The 17,970-nt window shown below is 40.9% G+C and overlaps 1 protein-coding gene across 1 annotated transcript; it reads right to left on the bottom strand.

The window, feature by feature from the left end:
- Positions 1–2,674: 2,674 nt before the first annotated feature.
- On the bottom strand, positions 2,675–16,962 carry LOC146973307 (coiled-coil domain-containing protein 6-like). The gene is made up of 9 exons (XM_085799753.1): positions 16,699–16,962; positions 15,317–15,466; positions 13,426–13,554; positions 12,741–12,844; positions 11,737–11,897; positions 9,116–9,272; positions 8,024–8,124; positions 6,821–6,942; positions 2,675–3,948 (listed from the first exon to the last, which is right to left on the bottom strand). The coding sequence occupies exons 1-9, from the start codon at positions 16,951–16,953 to the stop codon at positions 3,748–3,750; spliced, it is 1,380 nt and encodes a 459-aa protein (XP_085655879.1). The 5' UTR covers positions 16,954–16,962; the 3' UTR covers positions 2,675–3,747.
- Positions 16,963–17,970: the final 1,008 nt, after the last annotated feature.

The following is a 17,970-nucleotide window of genomic DNA, read 5'->3' as shown; positions in this document are numbered from 1 at the left end:
TGGCCTAGATCTAACTGGCAACAATCCTAGATGTACTATTAAAATTGCAACTTTGTGTCCTCCTGGAGGTCAGTGATTCACAACCGTCAGGATTTAGACTTCATTTCAAGTTTGATAACTGCTACAACTGTTGGTGACATTGTTCATGTGATTAATTAATTATATATAATCAATGATAACAAGCCAAAGACTGCTGCTGTCAGGGGTTTTGGATACAGTTGGTTAAGATAAGTTGCATGTGACTGATTTAATTGGTGACTTGCTGGAGGATGTTTTGAATCACAACATTAAAACATCAAAGGTGTCCTGCAAGGATCCATGTTGGGGCCCATAATGTTTGCTCTATACGATGATATATGAAACGATTCAGCACTGTTGTCCAAGTCGAAATCCATGATGCTGTTTTTCACTGCATCTGCTAGAAATCAATAACATAACCACACGCAGAAATTGGAAAGCCAGTTGGCTATGTGACAGAATATACTAAAAAAATGATAGTTAAGTTCAATACAATTCAATTTGAGCCTTTTCAAAATAGATTAGGACAATCCCAATAGCCTGTTTTGTGAAGTCACAACCCGTTTTGGGGGTTGCCTGTAAGAATTATGGAGTTCACCAGTGAGATTTCATGTTCAGAGTTGAGCAATGAATAGGTAACTTTGTGCAGTTTAGACCCCCAATTAGGACTCTAGTTGGTATGCTAAGGACAATTGTAATGCTCTTTATTAAGGCGGTTCTATTGGAACAAACAAACCTGGACTGAAGGCGTACACGTTTCGTACCAGCCGATTGTTATTCATCACAGCTTTCAAGATATCTTGATAAGTGGAGATAAGCAAACTTTGATCAAGCAACACTGTTTTGCCCAGGAACAAGTGTCTGGCCTCTTTTCATGTGTCATGGACGGGCCATTTCAGAATTTAGGTAAACAGGGCAGATTTCTTTTGAATTTGGAACAACCTGCTAAGACATGTTTGTTTATTTTTACTGTAGACCTCATATTACACACACTTCCCAGCAGTCTTTCATGGGCTGACCTGATATCCTTTCTTTTTTTCTCTGGCACTTTTGTGACACCTGAGAATGAGCAACCTGCAGCTCATTTACGCAAGAGGCTTGGCAGGTGTAAACCCACAGAGCCACCCTGCAGTCTGGATAAATCTCTCCTGGTGCGCCCACCTAGATCCATAAAGCTGCAGAGGTGAAAGGCCACTTTAGCACCCAGCATGGCCACGCTGAGCCTCCAGTCCAGATTCCTGCTTGGATTAGTTCAGGTTGCTGGCTTCAGCAGCACGAGAGAACACTGCAACATAGTAGAAAAACACAGGTACCCACTTAAGTTGTATCAGAACTCACAGCAAGTATTCTGACAAATATATAGTCATGTCACTGTTACGATGGGGTGTATATTTTCATCCTGGTGAGTTTGAACTGACCATATGTGAGCATGGGCTTCAGTTACCTGTTGAGACACAATAGACACCTAATGTGCTGCACAGACCGCCTTCTCCTCCCCGTCGTCCTCATTCCACAGGTTATTGCACCCAAATTACAAAGGTTTACCATGTTAAATGATCCCGGAATGATTGACTTATGAAAAACACTCCTCCGGTCTGAAGCCAGTTGGAACCAGCTGAAACCATGCAGACTAGGAAATGAAAGTAAGATACTGGCACAAAATCATGAGTCACTGGGGCTGATGCGTGTTAAGAGGCTTATCACATGATGAGGTTCTGCTATAATAGACAGAGGAAAACTGATTTGTTTTCAGTTCATGTGTTTAATACTAGCAGCAAAGGCTTAAGGAATGAAAACGCCTGTCTGTTAGCTAGTCTGGCCAACCCTTGAAAACATTTCCTTAGAAATAGCCAGATTGACAAAAAATAACATGCCAATTAGCAGGACACAAAAAAAGAACAATGCAGACGGGTGGGAATGTCATTATTTTAGCATTATGAAAAAATAAGTTGACCTGGTGCGATAGACAAAAGCTCAGATTTATCTTCAAACCATTAAATAGCTGAGATTTTTCAATATGAAATGTCAACCTATCATTAAAAGGAAAATTCAAGGGGTCATTAAGTTGGTAGGAAACAATAAATGTTACACTCTTCTACAAATATGTTGGAAATGTGACAACTGGTACTAGGATGAAGAGTCGATGGATCACTTAAAGAACCAGTAGTAATTGTCCATTTCCACCTGTGCTACAGTTGTCGAAATATTTCAGGAAAACACCATATAAGGTTACAAAAACAACAGGAAAAAGAAAAAAGCATCTAGTCTTACCAGTTCTGAAGTGCCAGGAATCCTGGGACATCACTTTAATATGTTAACCATTACACTGGAGCTTCAACTCTTCAGTTGCCTCTGAGCACATATAATGACTTGTAATGAAAGGTGATTCCTCCAGTATAGGAAATCTTAACATTCATGGCCTTTCCAGATTCCTGTGAAGTCTGATGGTGTCAATTTATCTAAGGCAAATACATTTTCCATCAGGGGCTGTGGGAATTTGCTGAGAGGTCCTTTTTCCCAAAAGGAAACATTACAGTGAAGTTATATAATCAAAAAAAAAATTCAACTTGTCGACTCTCCTGCTGTAAAATCAATCAAGAACACACACAACAAAATAAGAGCTGATAGTTTCCATAAAATTGACGATTAAAATCAGTTGTCATCTCAAGAGCTTTAATCATACATAGAAATTTAGTTCAACAGTACCATTCATTTAGAATGTTTTAGCAGTATGTATATTTAGTGTAAAGAGCATTATGTTTTTTTTTTTCCTTTTTCTGATGAGGAATATCCATAAGGATGATAGAAGCTTTCAGAAATACACCAGAGAGAGAGAGAGAGAAGAGCAGAGAAGAGACTGAGTACATGACTAAGTTGTAACACCTCAGACTACATTTTTAAACACCTCAAAAGGCGACATTTATCTGTGGTTTATGTACCAGCGTCCATCCTCCTTGATGTTTTTTTTTCCTTTTTCATTTTAACTGAAGAGCAGCAGAATCTTGAACGCTTTTTCAGAAATTAAAATAACGGTGGCACGTGCCCCATTTGATCAATGCCCTATAATGGAGAAACTCCTAGCAGTCCGTGACGACACCTGTTGTTTGACCTAAGCTGTTAAAACTTGGGGTCGGGGTGAATTGTTGACACTGCTTCAGAGACAAGAGGAGGGGGTGAGCTGGAGTGGTGGACATTACTGCAATTGAGTGTCATATTATAGGCTTGAAAAGAATCGACCACGTCCATCTACCAATGCATCTGTTTCCTTAGCCATACATCCATCCATTGATCCAAAACATCCAATCTATCAGAAAAGACCACCATGAAACATACTGTATGTGCTGTTTGTGCTATCTTAGAAGCGCCACAACAACAATTCCAACCAGCTAAAGTCCCAAGCAAAGAAAACAAAAACATAACATGTACAAGACAGAAGGTGGAACAGATAATTGGCCTACAAATCCCAGAAGCGATTATTTTTCTGTCCATCCATTCCTTTTTAAGAGTAGTTAAGTAACGCCACGTGTGGATTTGGCAGGCGGCTGGCTTCACCGAGCCGCCGTCTCGTTTCTTTCCCCTCTAAAACTTTTGAAGCTGCTTCTTTTGTGGAGTTGGTAAAGAGTAAGAAACTTGACTTCCAGAGCTGGTAATGATGGAAGCTGCTGTTGCGGTAGCGTCGTGGCATTCAGTGGGCGCACTCACGTGCAAAGACAGAGACTGTGTGTGGCGTTAAGGCTGGGAGGGAGGCTGCTGTGCTGCTGCTGCATGCTGCGACATAGCTGCCGGGGAGGACATGGACTGGACCATGGGCTGAGCTGGTGGGGGTAGTGGAGGCTGAGCCTGCTGGGCCCCTGAGTGCGTGTTGGGGGAGGGTGGGGGCGTTGGACGTTTGAATTTGTCGGGGCTGGTGCTTCTTCTTGGGGAGGGCCTCTGAGAAAGAGAGACAGAGAAAACATAGATAGGCGTTACTGGTTGGAACAAGCTGGCAACCATCATTTAAATTGTAGAACATTATTTCAAACAACATGATAATCTGTTCACATTTTTAACAGAGCGTAAAAAGAGGGGTAATTGTAGCAATGCTTGGGCAGTGTTTTCTAGAAAACAAACCACTGAGGGAAAATAACATTGTTTGTACCAAGGTCTCTCAGTGATGCTGAGCTACTGGTAATGACCTGAAATTCCATTCACAGCAATGAAAAGAGAAAAGTGGTTCACAGAAAAATTAATCTGTCTAAGGTTCTGATCTCCCACAGTGAATTATTGCCCCATTTAACTCCTGGGTGGGCTGCAGGGTGACGGAGGAGATGTGGTCTGTACTATCCACATGCATCAAAAGAGAATGAATGACATAACAGGGAGAGAAAAACCAGAGACTTTGTGATGCAATACCACGGAGGAGTGGGAGGAAAGGATCAAGCATGAAAGAAACAGTTTGGTCAAAAGTTAAAAGACTAATTGCTGTAAATTTATTTACAAGATTACTATACAGAACAACTAGATCAAACTAGACGTGACATAGCAGTGAGACAGTTACTCATTAAAAAAAGGGGAGAAAACATATTTATGAAAAGCTGGGAGCACCACTTCATGAGTGTAAGTCTCCATCGACAAGTCAAGTTGCAGAAAATATGGTCACATTATGGTCAAAATGCCATCACTCCCTTATTTTTGTCCCAATAGGTATTTGCATAAATTATGTCATAACTAGGTAATGAATCAAGTTGCTGCTAAAAATGCAATTTGTGAGGTCAAGCTGACCTTTGATCACCAACATCTAATAAAGAAATTCCTTCACGGTGTTACTGAGAGACTGTACTCACGACAACAGGGTGAGTGTAAAGATTGAAGAAAAACTTGAAAAAAAGGATGCTACGGCCGCCACAGAAGCACCGAGAGGAACTTGATGTGCTTCAGTTTGCAGTGCACCATGCCTTAGCAAAAAGTTAAAGAATTAGTTAAAAGTGTTTTAGTTTCAGTCAAGACTCAAGTCACAGTGACCCAAATAACACCTCGCTGGCAGTGTTCCCATGAGAACGGGTGAGACGGATACTTCATGATCTCAGGAGTAATGAGCATGTACAGAGGAGCTGGGTCAGAGAGGACTCTTCTCTACACTCTTGTTTTTAATCACATCATCAAAATGGCTTAAAAGCAGCAGACAGCCATCTGACTAACAGCAACAGGAGCCCGGCCCAGCAAGTGGAGTCTTTCCAAAACATGAAGTGCGATGTCATTTCAAGATCAACATTGGTGACAGTTGTGTAACCTGCAAAACAACCAACACAGTGGCTGACCTTCATTCAAGCATCATTTGTGTGAAAGGAAACAAACTGCAAGTTTTTTGTCTTGCAATATTTGCACATAAACAAAAAAATGTTGTTATCCAAGTCTCTGAAGATGTAAAAAAAAAAAAAAAAAAAAAAAGGTGCATTCTTCTGCTCAGAAATGTGGGCTTTTCTTTTTGGGCATGCTGCTCATACCCAGTACTGCAAACAGTGGTCTACTTTGTTCATGTACTATGCACAGGGTGGACTGTAACAGGGCTAAAAGGTGGTGTAAAAAATCCAAAGAATGTTCCTAAAACCTTAATGATATTTGCATATCCCTTGTTTTAATTGGAAAAAGTAGAATTTGAAATATCCAAACAGGACTTGCGTCAAAATGAACATTATAGTGTCAATTACAATGATTGAGTACAATCATGTCATTCAGTCTCATCTCTCTGACCAAATTCATTTTCCCTCTGAATACTGCACTCAATATTTAGGTTGCACTTCTGCCTTGAATAAAACTATCTGGGGGTTCAGACTTGTAAGTTGAAAAAGTGTTATGAAAGCAAAGGGAAAAATCCCAGTGGGCCTTCACATCAGTGGGCTGGTGGACGATCAAAACAATCTATAAAGGTTTAACTGGCCTTGTCTGTCAGTCTCTCTACTGGCCTTCTCTCTGTGCCTACCATGAGACTTGACAGTGTTTATATGCCTGGGGTCACAATTAAAATTTTATTTCTTCACTTTTTTCTGTTGAGTTGACTCCTTTTGCTTTACACCCATGGTAAATGTGGAAGATGTTCGGCAAAAAATTGTAGGTAGGTCAAGGTGCAGGACTGGGTCAAACCTTGTACCAGACTATCGATGACCAAGGTGTGACATTGAAACATATCACATAACATAACTATGTTTGACTGCTGTAAACAAATTACGTCACTTTTGCCCTCTGCATAGACTCAGCTGGTTTCATACTCTCGTATACACTATTTCAATAAAGATGAATTTTGAATGAAGCTGTTCTCATTTACAGGACAGAACAAGTTTGAAATAGTGACCAAATATGTGACTGCATATCAACTAGTACTCACGTCTGGGTACACTGTGCTCTAAAACACCCTCCCTAATAGAACTCGTTGGTACCGGCTCATTTTGAAAGAGCAAAGGCCAATAGGAAAATTGGCTGACCAGTGGCGTTCAGCTGACCAATGGCGTAAGTTGATCAGTCAGCTCGTCTCAGTCAGGCGTACGGTGCACAACATTTGCATTTATGGCTGTCGGCCCTGCTGTTGTGGTGCAGCCAAAAAGAAATTTTATACAAAAATGATATCTGATTCCTTCATCAGCCGTATGTTCATATTTAAACTCAGGCACCTAGGATAGTGCTTGGATCGCTCTGAAATAAATACTTGTGCTCTGAGTTCAAACTCAACACAGCAGGAAATCCTTTTAAGAACTGAAACAGATGCCTGTGACATCATGCAAACTTTAGGAGATACTTAGTCTAAGATGTGTGGGTGGATTTTATTTACCGCTACGGCGTGAGAGGAACTTCCGTGGACGTGCAGGGCAGGAGTGTTATAGTGGGAGATGGCAGCTCTGGACAGTGTAGCTGGAGGGGTGAAGCCAACTGTGTGGCTGCCATATGAGAGACCTGTGACAGATAGGAGGAGAAAATAAAACACACTGTACGTACTCTTCTATTTAATTGAGAGTCAAAGTACAGCAATTCTCGTCTCACTTCGTCACCTCTTTACACCAGTTACATAATTGCTTTGTCCTAGACTGATAGCTATACGGTAAGCAATTTATACTTGGCCGACATAACAGAAAAACAGCAGAGCTGTGGCACCTCAGGTGTGTTTTTATCACAGAGCAAAGGCTGTAATCTGATGTCTTGCTGAAACAACAAACATGACTCAAAAGACCTTGAATGGCTTCATTTCCTCTGAACTTCATTTTACCTTTAGGGAAGCGTCAGACATTCAGAGTTTAATTTAACTTTATTATATAAATCAATAACTGTCAACAGCACAAATGTGTGATTTTTACATTTTGTGTCTAGCAGCAGCAGCACCTCTAGAGCTCCATCTGTGAAACTCTTTCTGACAAGCTGTAACACATGCTTAGCCACTATGAATCTTAAATCGCTTTTGTTGGCAACATCAAACAACTGCAGTGATACAAACAACAGCAGGAATACAACTGCTCCGAGTGAAGCGTTTTAAGGACTTTCTTTAATATCTGATCAATCTAAAAAAGCCTAATCATGTTTTTGTTATTTGATTTTGAGTTTAATAATTCAGCAGAAGAGCTGACTCCATTCGCTGTGTCACTTTCTACCATTCATTTTAATCAGAAGAGTGAATTTGTTAGAAGAATAGCAAGCATGATGACTTTTCATCTTGATTTAAAACAGAAACAGGATTTGTAGAAATGTTATGGAAGTAAGCAAGAAATGTATTTGAACGGACAGGGAGAGACCGAAACCTTTTTTGTTTTTGACTAGACATTTAATTATGGTTTCACTGACCTTTGAGATAATATACTTGTCAATGAACATTTGTTCCAGATTTGATACAGATACAGAGGATATTAATGATAAGTGTACTGGCAATAATTCATATCAATTGTATCAAAGGTGCTTTATATTGTTTTGCTGGCCACTTTCGATAGAACAATATCTCCTGTGAACTGCTGTTAACCAGGACAGCCATTGATAACGTGGTACCTACCAGGTGATATGGGTCGGCTGGAGCTGGGGGAGGGGGTGTAGGGGATGGGGCTGGACACAGTCCTTGCTCGCAAGCCCTGTGCAGACATCTCGTTGAAGTACCTGAGAGAAACAAAAATTTGGCAGATTGTTATGACAAGTTACGTTTTTCTGCTAATACATTTGGTTTAAAAAATGTTTTATACACCTTTGATAAGCAGCAATATTACAAGGTAATTCAAAAACAAGAGCATAAACAACATAGTAATGCACCTAAAGATAAACAAAAAGGATGATAGGAACACTGATCCTTGCTAGAAGAGCTTGCACTGAGGGAGACAGAACAGTTTTTGTGCCAAGCTTAAGAGCCATCACAGCAAACACAGTGCTGGCTTCAGGCAGGGAGACTATCTGGGTACAACTTGTGCTGTTTGGCTGACAAGAAGTCCCAACAGGAATTGAGGAGAGTTTGAATGGACCGTTTGCTCAAAAAAGGAAGACAGTCTTCAGCTGAAATTATCCTGGTAGCTCGGCGTCTTCTCAGTATTATTTCAGATTACAGAAAACTGGTTGCATTACACTAAGCTACTGTTGATGATTTTCATGTTTTGTTAACACTATATTGTGAGGCAATCTTAGCAGCTATGGCCTTAATCAAAACTGCATTCACAACATGTATTTTATGATAGTAAGAAATATAAACAGAGGGCTGTGACATACCAGCAGTCATAGTTAATGGGCACATGTTGTCAAAAAGCCTATACAACACGGGTAAATACTAGCTATTCCAAGAATGACTGTTGCATGCTGAGGTGGCAACTCCTGCCTGTTGTTATTTCCATCTCTCTTTCTCTCTTTTGTTCCTTCATCTTTTCATTCTAACAGGTTCAGGCCCCCCTTCATCCAATCAGCAGCGTCAGCAGTGTAAGTGGCCAGTGTAGCCAAATGCCTCTCCAGCCACTCTGCAGCATTATGCCCCAGTGTACAGGCCAAGCCATTTAACAAGATGAAGTCTCTCTCATCCATTTGCCTAGATTTACGAACACGTGTGTGCACCCCAGTGTTGTGTTGCCATTTCAGTGACTCTGCCCCGTCGCGTGTCCCCATCCTCTACCTCTCGTCGTCCATCTCCAGACTGGATTCGCTCTCTGACAGTTGTCTGCACAGGGCCTCCCTGCGCTCCATCTCTCTCTGAAGCTTCCTCTGCAGTCGGATGTTTTCCTCCCTCATGTGTCGCTCCTCCTCTATATACTGGGCACGCTTCTCTGTGTCTGGGTGGGCACATGCAGAAAAAATGACATCAATTGAGAGACATTACATTATTACATCAGTATATATGTATATCAACACAAACAATGAAAGCACTGATGCATAGCATGTCAAAATAGCTGCTTTTGAAAAACAATATAAATAAACACAATTTAAAAATGTCTAAATAATGTTTGTGCAGTAACATGATTTATTTTGAAAACAAAAGACTGCAGGCGAGTTGATGACGACTCTTATTAACACAATGGATTATCAGTCAGGTAGCATCATGATGATGTAATTTCTCTCCAGTAGCAATGCTGTCTTCCTACTTGTCTCAGCTCTGACTAGTGCTTAAAACTGGACCGAGTGCTCCCCCTAGTGATAATAACAAGGCATAGACTACATCATTTGAAGTGACACTCCCAGGTTACTGTTTAAACGAATCTCCATCAATTCATTAATTTCTTGCCTCAAGCTGAATCAAAACATCTGACTGTTACGACAATGAAGTGTCACTAAGACGCTCCTGTTTTCATATCCAAGCTGCCTTTGACTGAACAGCTTTTCTTGTTTTATTGGCTCTGTAAAGCTCAGTGTGTCAGAAAGCTGTTTGTAATGCAATGGCCTAATACAAAATCCTCTTCCTAGCACCTAATGCTTTCCTGAGTGAGAGTGGGATCATATTGTGGGGAAACAGAGTAGAGTGAAAGCTAAGTGACAAGTTTAATTAGAGAGAGACCAGGAGTTTGTGTTATTGTATCTGTGCAAAGGTGCATCATGTTACAGGCCTCCATTTCTTTTAAGCTATGGAAATAAGTATTCATATAAACCAGACAAAATGTCTCTCTCTGAAAATTGGCAACAGCTGTCTGTGGTCTATAAATAAACTAAAATATCAATGCACAGTCACAAACACCAATATAAAAAGACAGCACGTACTGATTCTTTTACTTGAATAACTAGATGGTTTTGTGAGGATCCAGCTTCCTTCTGAACTGACCTGACTGTCTGTGGCATTTCAGTGGCTCCCTAAAACAAATTATTCTCACTAAATGTTTTACTAAAGTTACATCACCAGGAGGCAGGAGCTGTGAGGATCTTTTTGGTTTTTCTATTGTTCTTGCCTTTCAATAGTCTCACCCACAGAACTTACATGATCCATTAAAATGACATCATCGCCTCACAGAACAACACAGCTTCAATCTACATCATAAATCCTCTGAATTTCATTCACATTTCAAACTGTATTGAAAACTACCCTCAGGAACATACAACTGCCAATCAATCACAGCGAACATTTGTTTACCCTTAGGGTCTAAGTGTGTTTTCAGCATCTGATCAGAAAAGGCACAGCTGTGACTGTTTTGTAAACTTCTTCCTGGTGCATTAAATGGTAAATGCTTTTCTGCTTCTATCAGCCACTCAAGGCATATTGTAAACAGCAATTTCCTATCTACCACGCAAACACACAAGATACATCAGTCATACATCATATCTTGTCCAAGGATGTGGACGGATAAAGGTTCAAACCACCAGCCATCCCATTAATGGACAACCCACTCAACCTCTAGAGACAAAGCTGCCTACCATTAGTGTGTAAGACAACCTAGAGTTGTATCATCTCACCCCCCAAAATGTTTTATTTACAGTCTATACTGTCACATAAAAAGCAAGAGAGAAAGCTTAAGGATGTGTAGAAGCCATGAATCAGATACTGTGGATGTGACTGTTTGTCCCCAAAGCATCCTTGAAAGAACCAAGGACAGGATCGGTGCCTGCGTGCAACTGCATTCTGCGTTTCCACGCAGTATAAATATAACACACTGCAGAAGAGTAGGGCTGAGAATGTTGTTTGACATTATCAACAGCTGAGCTCTTTAGCAAATGACAATAAACTTACAGAAACGGTCCCTTGACGTTTTATCGAGTACGGTTAAGTGTAGTAATTGCATCCATGTCCTTTGTTTCTAGGTTACAGCTTTCCACGGATGGATTTGAGGTGTCACTTGCTGTATTGATTGCAGTACGTAACGGTAGTAATAAGGGTATAACTCGATAGATGGGCTTTTCACAAGAGAAGAACATCATCAACGGTCTGAGCAGTGAGAGAATATTTTAAGGGCTAAGACCTTTTAGAGAATCAACAGCATCAGCATCAGCACAGCGGCTTGTTGCTGACCTCTGCACAGCTCCACCTCTGCACAAACTCTTAGGTGTCTGCAGGTGTAATGTGACCAGTGAATAACAAGGAGGCAACGGCGGCTGTAAACTGTGTCACCACAACAACCAGACAGTATCCTGTTCTTTCTGCCCCTATGTAAAACAAGCCAAGCCTGCTGGATGTAGGTTGAATTTTCACTTCATCGCTTATCTTATCTGAGGATCAGTTATACCAATCACATCCTTAATCAGCACTTAATCAACATCTGCCACTTCAGGGCCCACGCCCTCCCGGATCATGTGACAAGTCGAGAGGCCACTTACGCTGCAGCTCAGTGGTGCGCAGGCTTTTCTTAAGCCTCTCCACCTCATTCTTCAGGAAGCGGATATGCCGCATCATGTTCTCTGGCGAGTCGATCTCCATGGAAACGTCTCTCGGGGAGGGAGGAGCTGATACAGGCTGGTCCAACTTCTCCTGAAGGATTCTAGTTTAGGAGACAAACAAATTGCAATGTTAGTATAATTTATCGCATTAAACGAAGGAGAAGGTGACTAGCTTCTTGATACACATCTATTTGTGATCTCTAGCTCCAACACGGGTCTGAACAATAGCCTTGATTTTAACTGCAAGTCAATCAATTTTATTCTCTAATTAGAACTTTTAAACATTTCAAGCCTCCCTCATTTACAGCATACTCGGAGTGAAAATGGCTCTGAAATTACTGACAATTTACATACACAATCAGGCCTCCGGGATGTTACTCCTCTAAAAAAAACCCATCACCTTGAAAATGTGTAACCTAGCACCTGTCGCTAGTAAATTTACTCTGTATCATCAGTGTAGCTGAGTCATTTGTTTATAGAGTGATGTGTTTGTCAGACAAAACAAAGGGAAATATTGGGTATAATAGCACAAAAGCATTATGACTCCTGCCAAGAAAGACTGAAACATGACACATGGCGTGTCAATATCTCGTGTCTTGTTTTGAGCCAGGCTAAAATGTTACACAGTAGATAGTGTCACTGTCAACCCCTCAGGTCTCAACCCTTTAAATAGTCTTAAACTACTGTCCAATTTAAAGATTTGTTGAGGAACAGATGACCCGGTGACAAAAGCAACAAGATGTGGCTGAAAGCTGAAGAAAATTTGAGTCAATAATATTTTTAATTGAATAATTCTTAAGAGGTTTTGGTTTTTAAATGTGTTTCAGTACAAATAGGTAGGAACAAAAGCTTTGAATCCAGGCCCATAAAAAGCAGATTATAAAGTGTCTACCTGTTCTAGACACTCAGAGGTTTCACACACGCAGTATAAGATCATTCCACACCTTTTTTCAGCCTCCAGCTTGTCCATACGTTTCCACAGTCTGTTGACCAGGGCTTCTTGTTCCTGCTCTAATGTGTTCTCAAGGTCGATCTTCTCCCGCCTCAACTGGAGAATAAAGGCAAGAGAGGAGAGTGACGTTGAAAGCCATTCACAGACTGCACAGAAGTACAATGTACTGCAAACCCAGCTTTAGACCCAATGTGGACATATGAGAGAGAGACACAGAGTTAGAAGAGCAACAAAGCAGCCATGTATTAAATAACCTAAAAAATAAAATAAGCTACTCTGTGGCGTTTCTTCTGGTGACATTAGTTCACAGTTTTTTGGTGAATGTGTCATTTGGTTACATCTCCATCTGGCCAACATGCACAGTAGCATGACATAAGCATCGCTCTGACACATACATTCAGGAGGGAACAGCAACAATGACTGCATACAAGCACATCTAGAGAAAAATCCATCATCAGAGCATGGAAACATTATGGTGTGGCTTCAGTCAGCACACACAGGTTTGACCCAGCCACAGACCAAAACGTTCTTTCCAGCTTACTCTCAATGGGAAGAATGAAGGGTGGTGAAATTTTGGCATCTCGCGCTACTACAACAACTGGACACACAAATTTAGGGATGTACTGTTCCACACTGGATCCTGAGATCGTCTTGCTGGGCCATGTTGTTGATCGTACCTGTTCCAGGGTTAGCTGCTTTGAGATGGTTTCATTCTCCATCTTCTTGATCTTTTTCATGAGCTTGTTGACCTGGAACTCCTGCTCCTGCTCCAGGTGCTGCTCCAGCTCTGCCTTCTCATGCTGGAGCTGAGGTTGGACAAGGAGAAGGAAAGTGAATTGACAGAGGGAAAGAAGAAGAAGAAGTGGGTGAATGAAACCACAACGATGAGAAAGAAAAGAGAGGAGGAGCAAGAGAACAAGAAGAGGCTCGTGGTGAGTCATATAAAAACAATTTGATGACCACAGTGAACAAACACAGCGGTGTCAGATCGTCACATTCAGCTTACTCATTAAGAGTGCAGCGCAAAGTGGGATGCAAATGTCACAATTCCTCCTGAATCATGGTTAAACTTCTCGAGAGGGATAAACAGTGTAAAATAATGATTTGGCAACCAAAGTAACCACCTCTGGCAGCTCACCAGTACAAAGAAAGGGTGCGGCTCAGCACTGATTCAAAACGGGACGGCTGTGTGATAGATTATATATAAGTGATTACTCATTACAGGAAAAAGGATGCAAATTCATTTATGGGAAAAGTCTGGAAAGGGAAAGAATAACACTTGTCATTATTCTACTAACAGAAACAATGGGAATACCTAAAAACATCTCAGTTAATCATAACTCACAATGACCGCATTCACACAGCGGTAACTGAAAGAACGGGCCATCAAGTTCTGCCACTCCTAGTTGAGCCATTATTTTACTAATTAGCAAAGAAAAATTTTTAGGAATTCTTGTGTTAAGGGACCTCCCTTCAGAAAATATTGTACTGTATACCAAGTCTCCACCCAAGTGCACTGTAGAGTGGCAGATATGCTCAAGGGTGTGAAAATATACCTGTTCTTTTTCAGCCAATGGACACCTTGAAGAGATATTTTATCCCACCAGGGGATTTGTGTCCTTCAAATAGAGGCCATTTGAAAGCAACACCAGAAGAGTGGCAATGCGTGCATGTGTGTACAGTACACACTGTGTATCGAATATTAACAGTGTGGAGGTTTTCCTTTCATTTCTCCATCCACTTCAGATGTGCTTCTCCAGAGGAATATTTACACACCCAGTAAAATAAATGACCACATTTGCTCAATTCTTCCTCCATCATCATCACGAGAGTAAAGCGCATGCACAACACAAGTGTAACACAAGCGTACACACGCACGACTGTTGAATTGTCAGCACCAAGTCTACAGGTAGCGGCAGGCACAGCTCTGTTTCATGTCATGTGAGAAGACGAGCCAACAACCAACGAAACAAATCCAGTTATATGACCTTAAAGAGAGTCTGGTGAGGCATTTGCATGTCTCTCTTTCAGATTCCCACTTCTGGACATATCACCCAACCATCAGTCAGCCTACAGCTAGTGAGTGTGTGCACGTATGCGATGGGTGCACACTGCTGTCGGGAAAATAACTAAGATGTGGAAAACAGACTGAACCAAATAACCAACAGACGGGATGAGAGTAATTTGAGAGTCATTTGGTGTAGCTAACAGCCGCAGTGAAGTCATTTTGAGTATTTCCAGGCTTCAGGGCAAGTACCTGGACAAATGATGATAATGCACTGCACTGGCTTCCACACGCTCATACATGAGGTGATGTGCACAGACACACACCCAGCAAATGTATGCTGGGAATGGTTAGAAACAACACTGCTGCCAAAAACTATACTAGGAAATCATAAAGAAAAGAAAAAACTACCACAGTGAAACTTGTTATCAGTATGACGAGCCCTCAGACAGGGTGAAAGTTCAAACTGATGTTAGGCTAATCTCCATTGTCTCTAGTTATAAAAAAAAAACTACAATCAGTTAGGTAAAGATCTGTTATTTCTGAATGTGGTTCACACTCACTTGCATGAGTTTCCTTGACAGTTCATTAGTGAGAAATTCCTCCTCTTTCTCATAGTTGACCGCTAAGGTCTCCTTCTCCTTCTGTAGAGCCTGGATCTTCTTGAATAAGGTGTTGCTGATAAATTCTTCCTCTTGCTCTGCTCTTGCTTGCTGGAAAGTGGAAACAAATGGGAGAGAGTGATAGAGGCAAATGTCAGTAAATCAGACTCTTAGGGTCTTGCACACCACAAAAAAAAGCTTTTCAAACAGATTTTCACTTTTATCCTGATTAAATTATAACAGCCAACAAAGCATTTGGGCATAGCACAAACACACATACACCACTCAACCACACACAAAAAATCTGCTGCAGTGAAGTCTGTCAGCCAAAGAGGAAGCTGAATTTTCCCTAATGACTCAAGAGATATTGCAGTAATCGGTGACTGACAGTGAAGGAAAGAGTGAAACATGGGGGCACTGAGGAAATGTGTTGGGGCAGCTACAACAGCTAGCATTACAGTGGGGATGATACGTCTGTCTGCCCTTGTTAGTCCCAGTCTCAAATTATCCACCCTCACTCTCCGCTGGCCTCAAAGCTAAAGTCTGTTTTGCAAGCATGGAGAATTTGACAGTAGCTGAATAAAACAATGAGAAGCACAATAGAAACCCAACAGCTAGTTAAGCCTCACACATTTTAGGGGGTGGACTGGGTGCAGTGAGGCTGACTTAATGCCAACATATGAGCCAGGCATTTAGCTTGCTCGCTAAGTTTGGCCTACGCATCTATCCAACAGATCGGTTACACATTTTATGAAGCTGGGGCTGATTAACCGAGCTTGAAGACATATGACGCATCGGTCTTTGCCAGTGCTGCTGCTGGGTTATTTATTTCAAAGCCCGTTGCTGTCTCCTTGTTGGACATCATCACATAACGTGGTGACAATGTCTAGCAGTGAGTAATCAGCTGACCAAATAGCTAACATCAGTGCAGTAACTTGCATCGTGAGCTGCCCACCTATTTTATTTTATTTTTTTTTTTTTATATACCGTATTCCAAACTGACGTTAGCTTTGGAGCTAATGTTAGCCAAGATTAGCAAAGGAAAACAAAACAAAGCAAAGTAGCTGTAGCTGGCCATCACTGCAAAACCCACCTAGCAAACGTTAGCACGCTGCATTAGCAACATACCCAGCTAGCTGGCTAATATTAGTGGAGCTAGCAAAACACCTGAAGGATGTGTTCACATATAAATACCATGAAATGCTTTAAACGTGTCAGCATTGACTATTTAGCACCAAACATAGCACTCCAGACACAGACAACCTGCTGACAAATACGATACAGTCCAGTGTCGTGAATGTTAGCATGTAGCTAGTGAGTTAGCCCCAGCTGCCGTTACTCACAATGGTGACGCTAGCTTTGCGGAGGTCCCGATTCTCCTCCTGCAGGGCTTTGCACTTGAGTTTGAACGTCTCCAGCTCAATTTTAAGAACTTTATTCTCTTGCTGTAAAGAGGCCAGGCGGTTCGTCAATTCCTCCAGACGAAACTGTGAAATGACTATGCTCGGTTTCCCCGAATTTGAAGCGGAGGACGACATCGGGGTGGCCGAGCTGCTCCCCGCTCCGTCGGTGTCGCTCTCGCTCGCGCTGTCCGCCATGGTTGTGCGTGTGCGACAGTGTGGAGAAGAGAAGGCGGCGGCGTCTGAGGGGCGTACGCACTCTTTTTTTTTTTTTTTTTTTTTTTTGAGCAAGTAGCAGCCTATAATATAGAGCCTACAGAACCAACAGCGTATATATTGATGCAGAGCAGCACATCAAAAAACACATACATTCTTTGGGATCCTCATTTGGGAAATACTAGTTTGCCTTGTATTATGTTTGTCTGTTTACTTTATGGTTTGTTATTTATTTTGTGAATATATAGGCCCTACCTGGAAAAAAGGAAAAAAAAAAAACCGCAAGGTACAATATTGCAAAGAAAATGAAATGATGCCTTGCAATAAAGTATTTTTAAAAAACACATACAGTCAAAGCATTGTAGCCTATATTAATAATAGATCATTTCAAAAATATAGTTAAAGAAGGATATAGCCTTAATAAATAAGTCAAAGATGGGTACAAAAAGGATGAAGAATAAAATAAAAAATATTCAGGGGAAAACCTTTCATAGTGACTCAGTAATATGTTGCTTTTTTTGTTGTTTATCAAATTGAGAGATTTAAACAGAGTTTAGTTCGAGTAGAAAAGGGACGCACACTTTTTTATTATTATTTTTTTAATTTTTATTGAGGAAGTACTACTATAATATACAGAACCAACAAGGCATAGGCTACATTGATGCAGAACATCACATCAAAAAACACAAATAGTCAAAGCATTGTATAATAATAGATCATTAAATGTAGGTTAAAGCAAGGGTGTCAAACTCATTTTATTTCAGGGGCCACATACAGCCCAATTTGATCCCAAGTGGGCCAGATCAGTAAAACAATAGCATAAAAACCTTTAAATAATGAGGACTCTAAATGTTTTCCCTTTGTTGTAGTGCAAAGAAGTACAAGTGTAGCCTATTATTAAGATGTTTACAGTTAATGAACTATCCTTTTATTTACAATTTCTTGAGAAAATAAGTGACATTTCAACAATAGCCTATTATATGCTTTTTCTGTCCTCTA

This window comes from Trachurus japonicus, chromosome 15, assembly GCF_045865225.1.
Source record: "Trachurus japonicus isolate A0001 chromosome 15, Traja_1.0".
NCBI classification, from domain to species: domain Eukaryota; kingdom Metazoa; phylum Chordata; class Actinopteri; order Carangiformes; family Carangidae; genus Trachurus; species Trachurus japonicus.
Note: the sequence above shows the minus strand (reverse complement) of the source record. Positions and strands in the feature narration are given on the sequence as shown.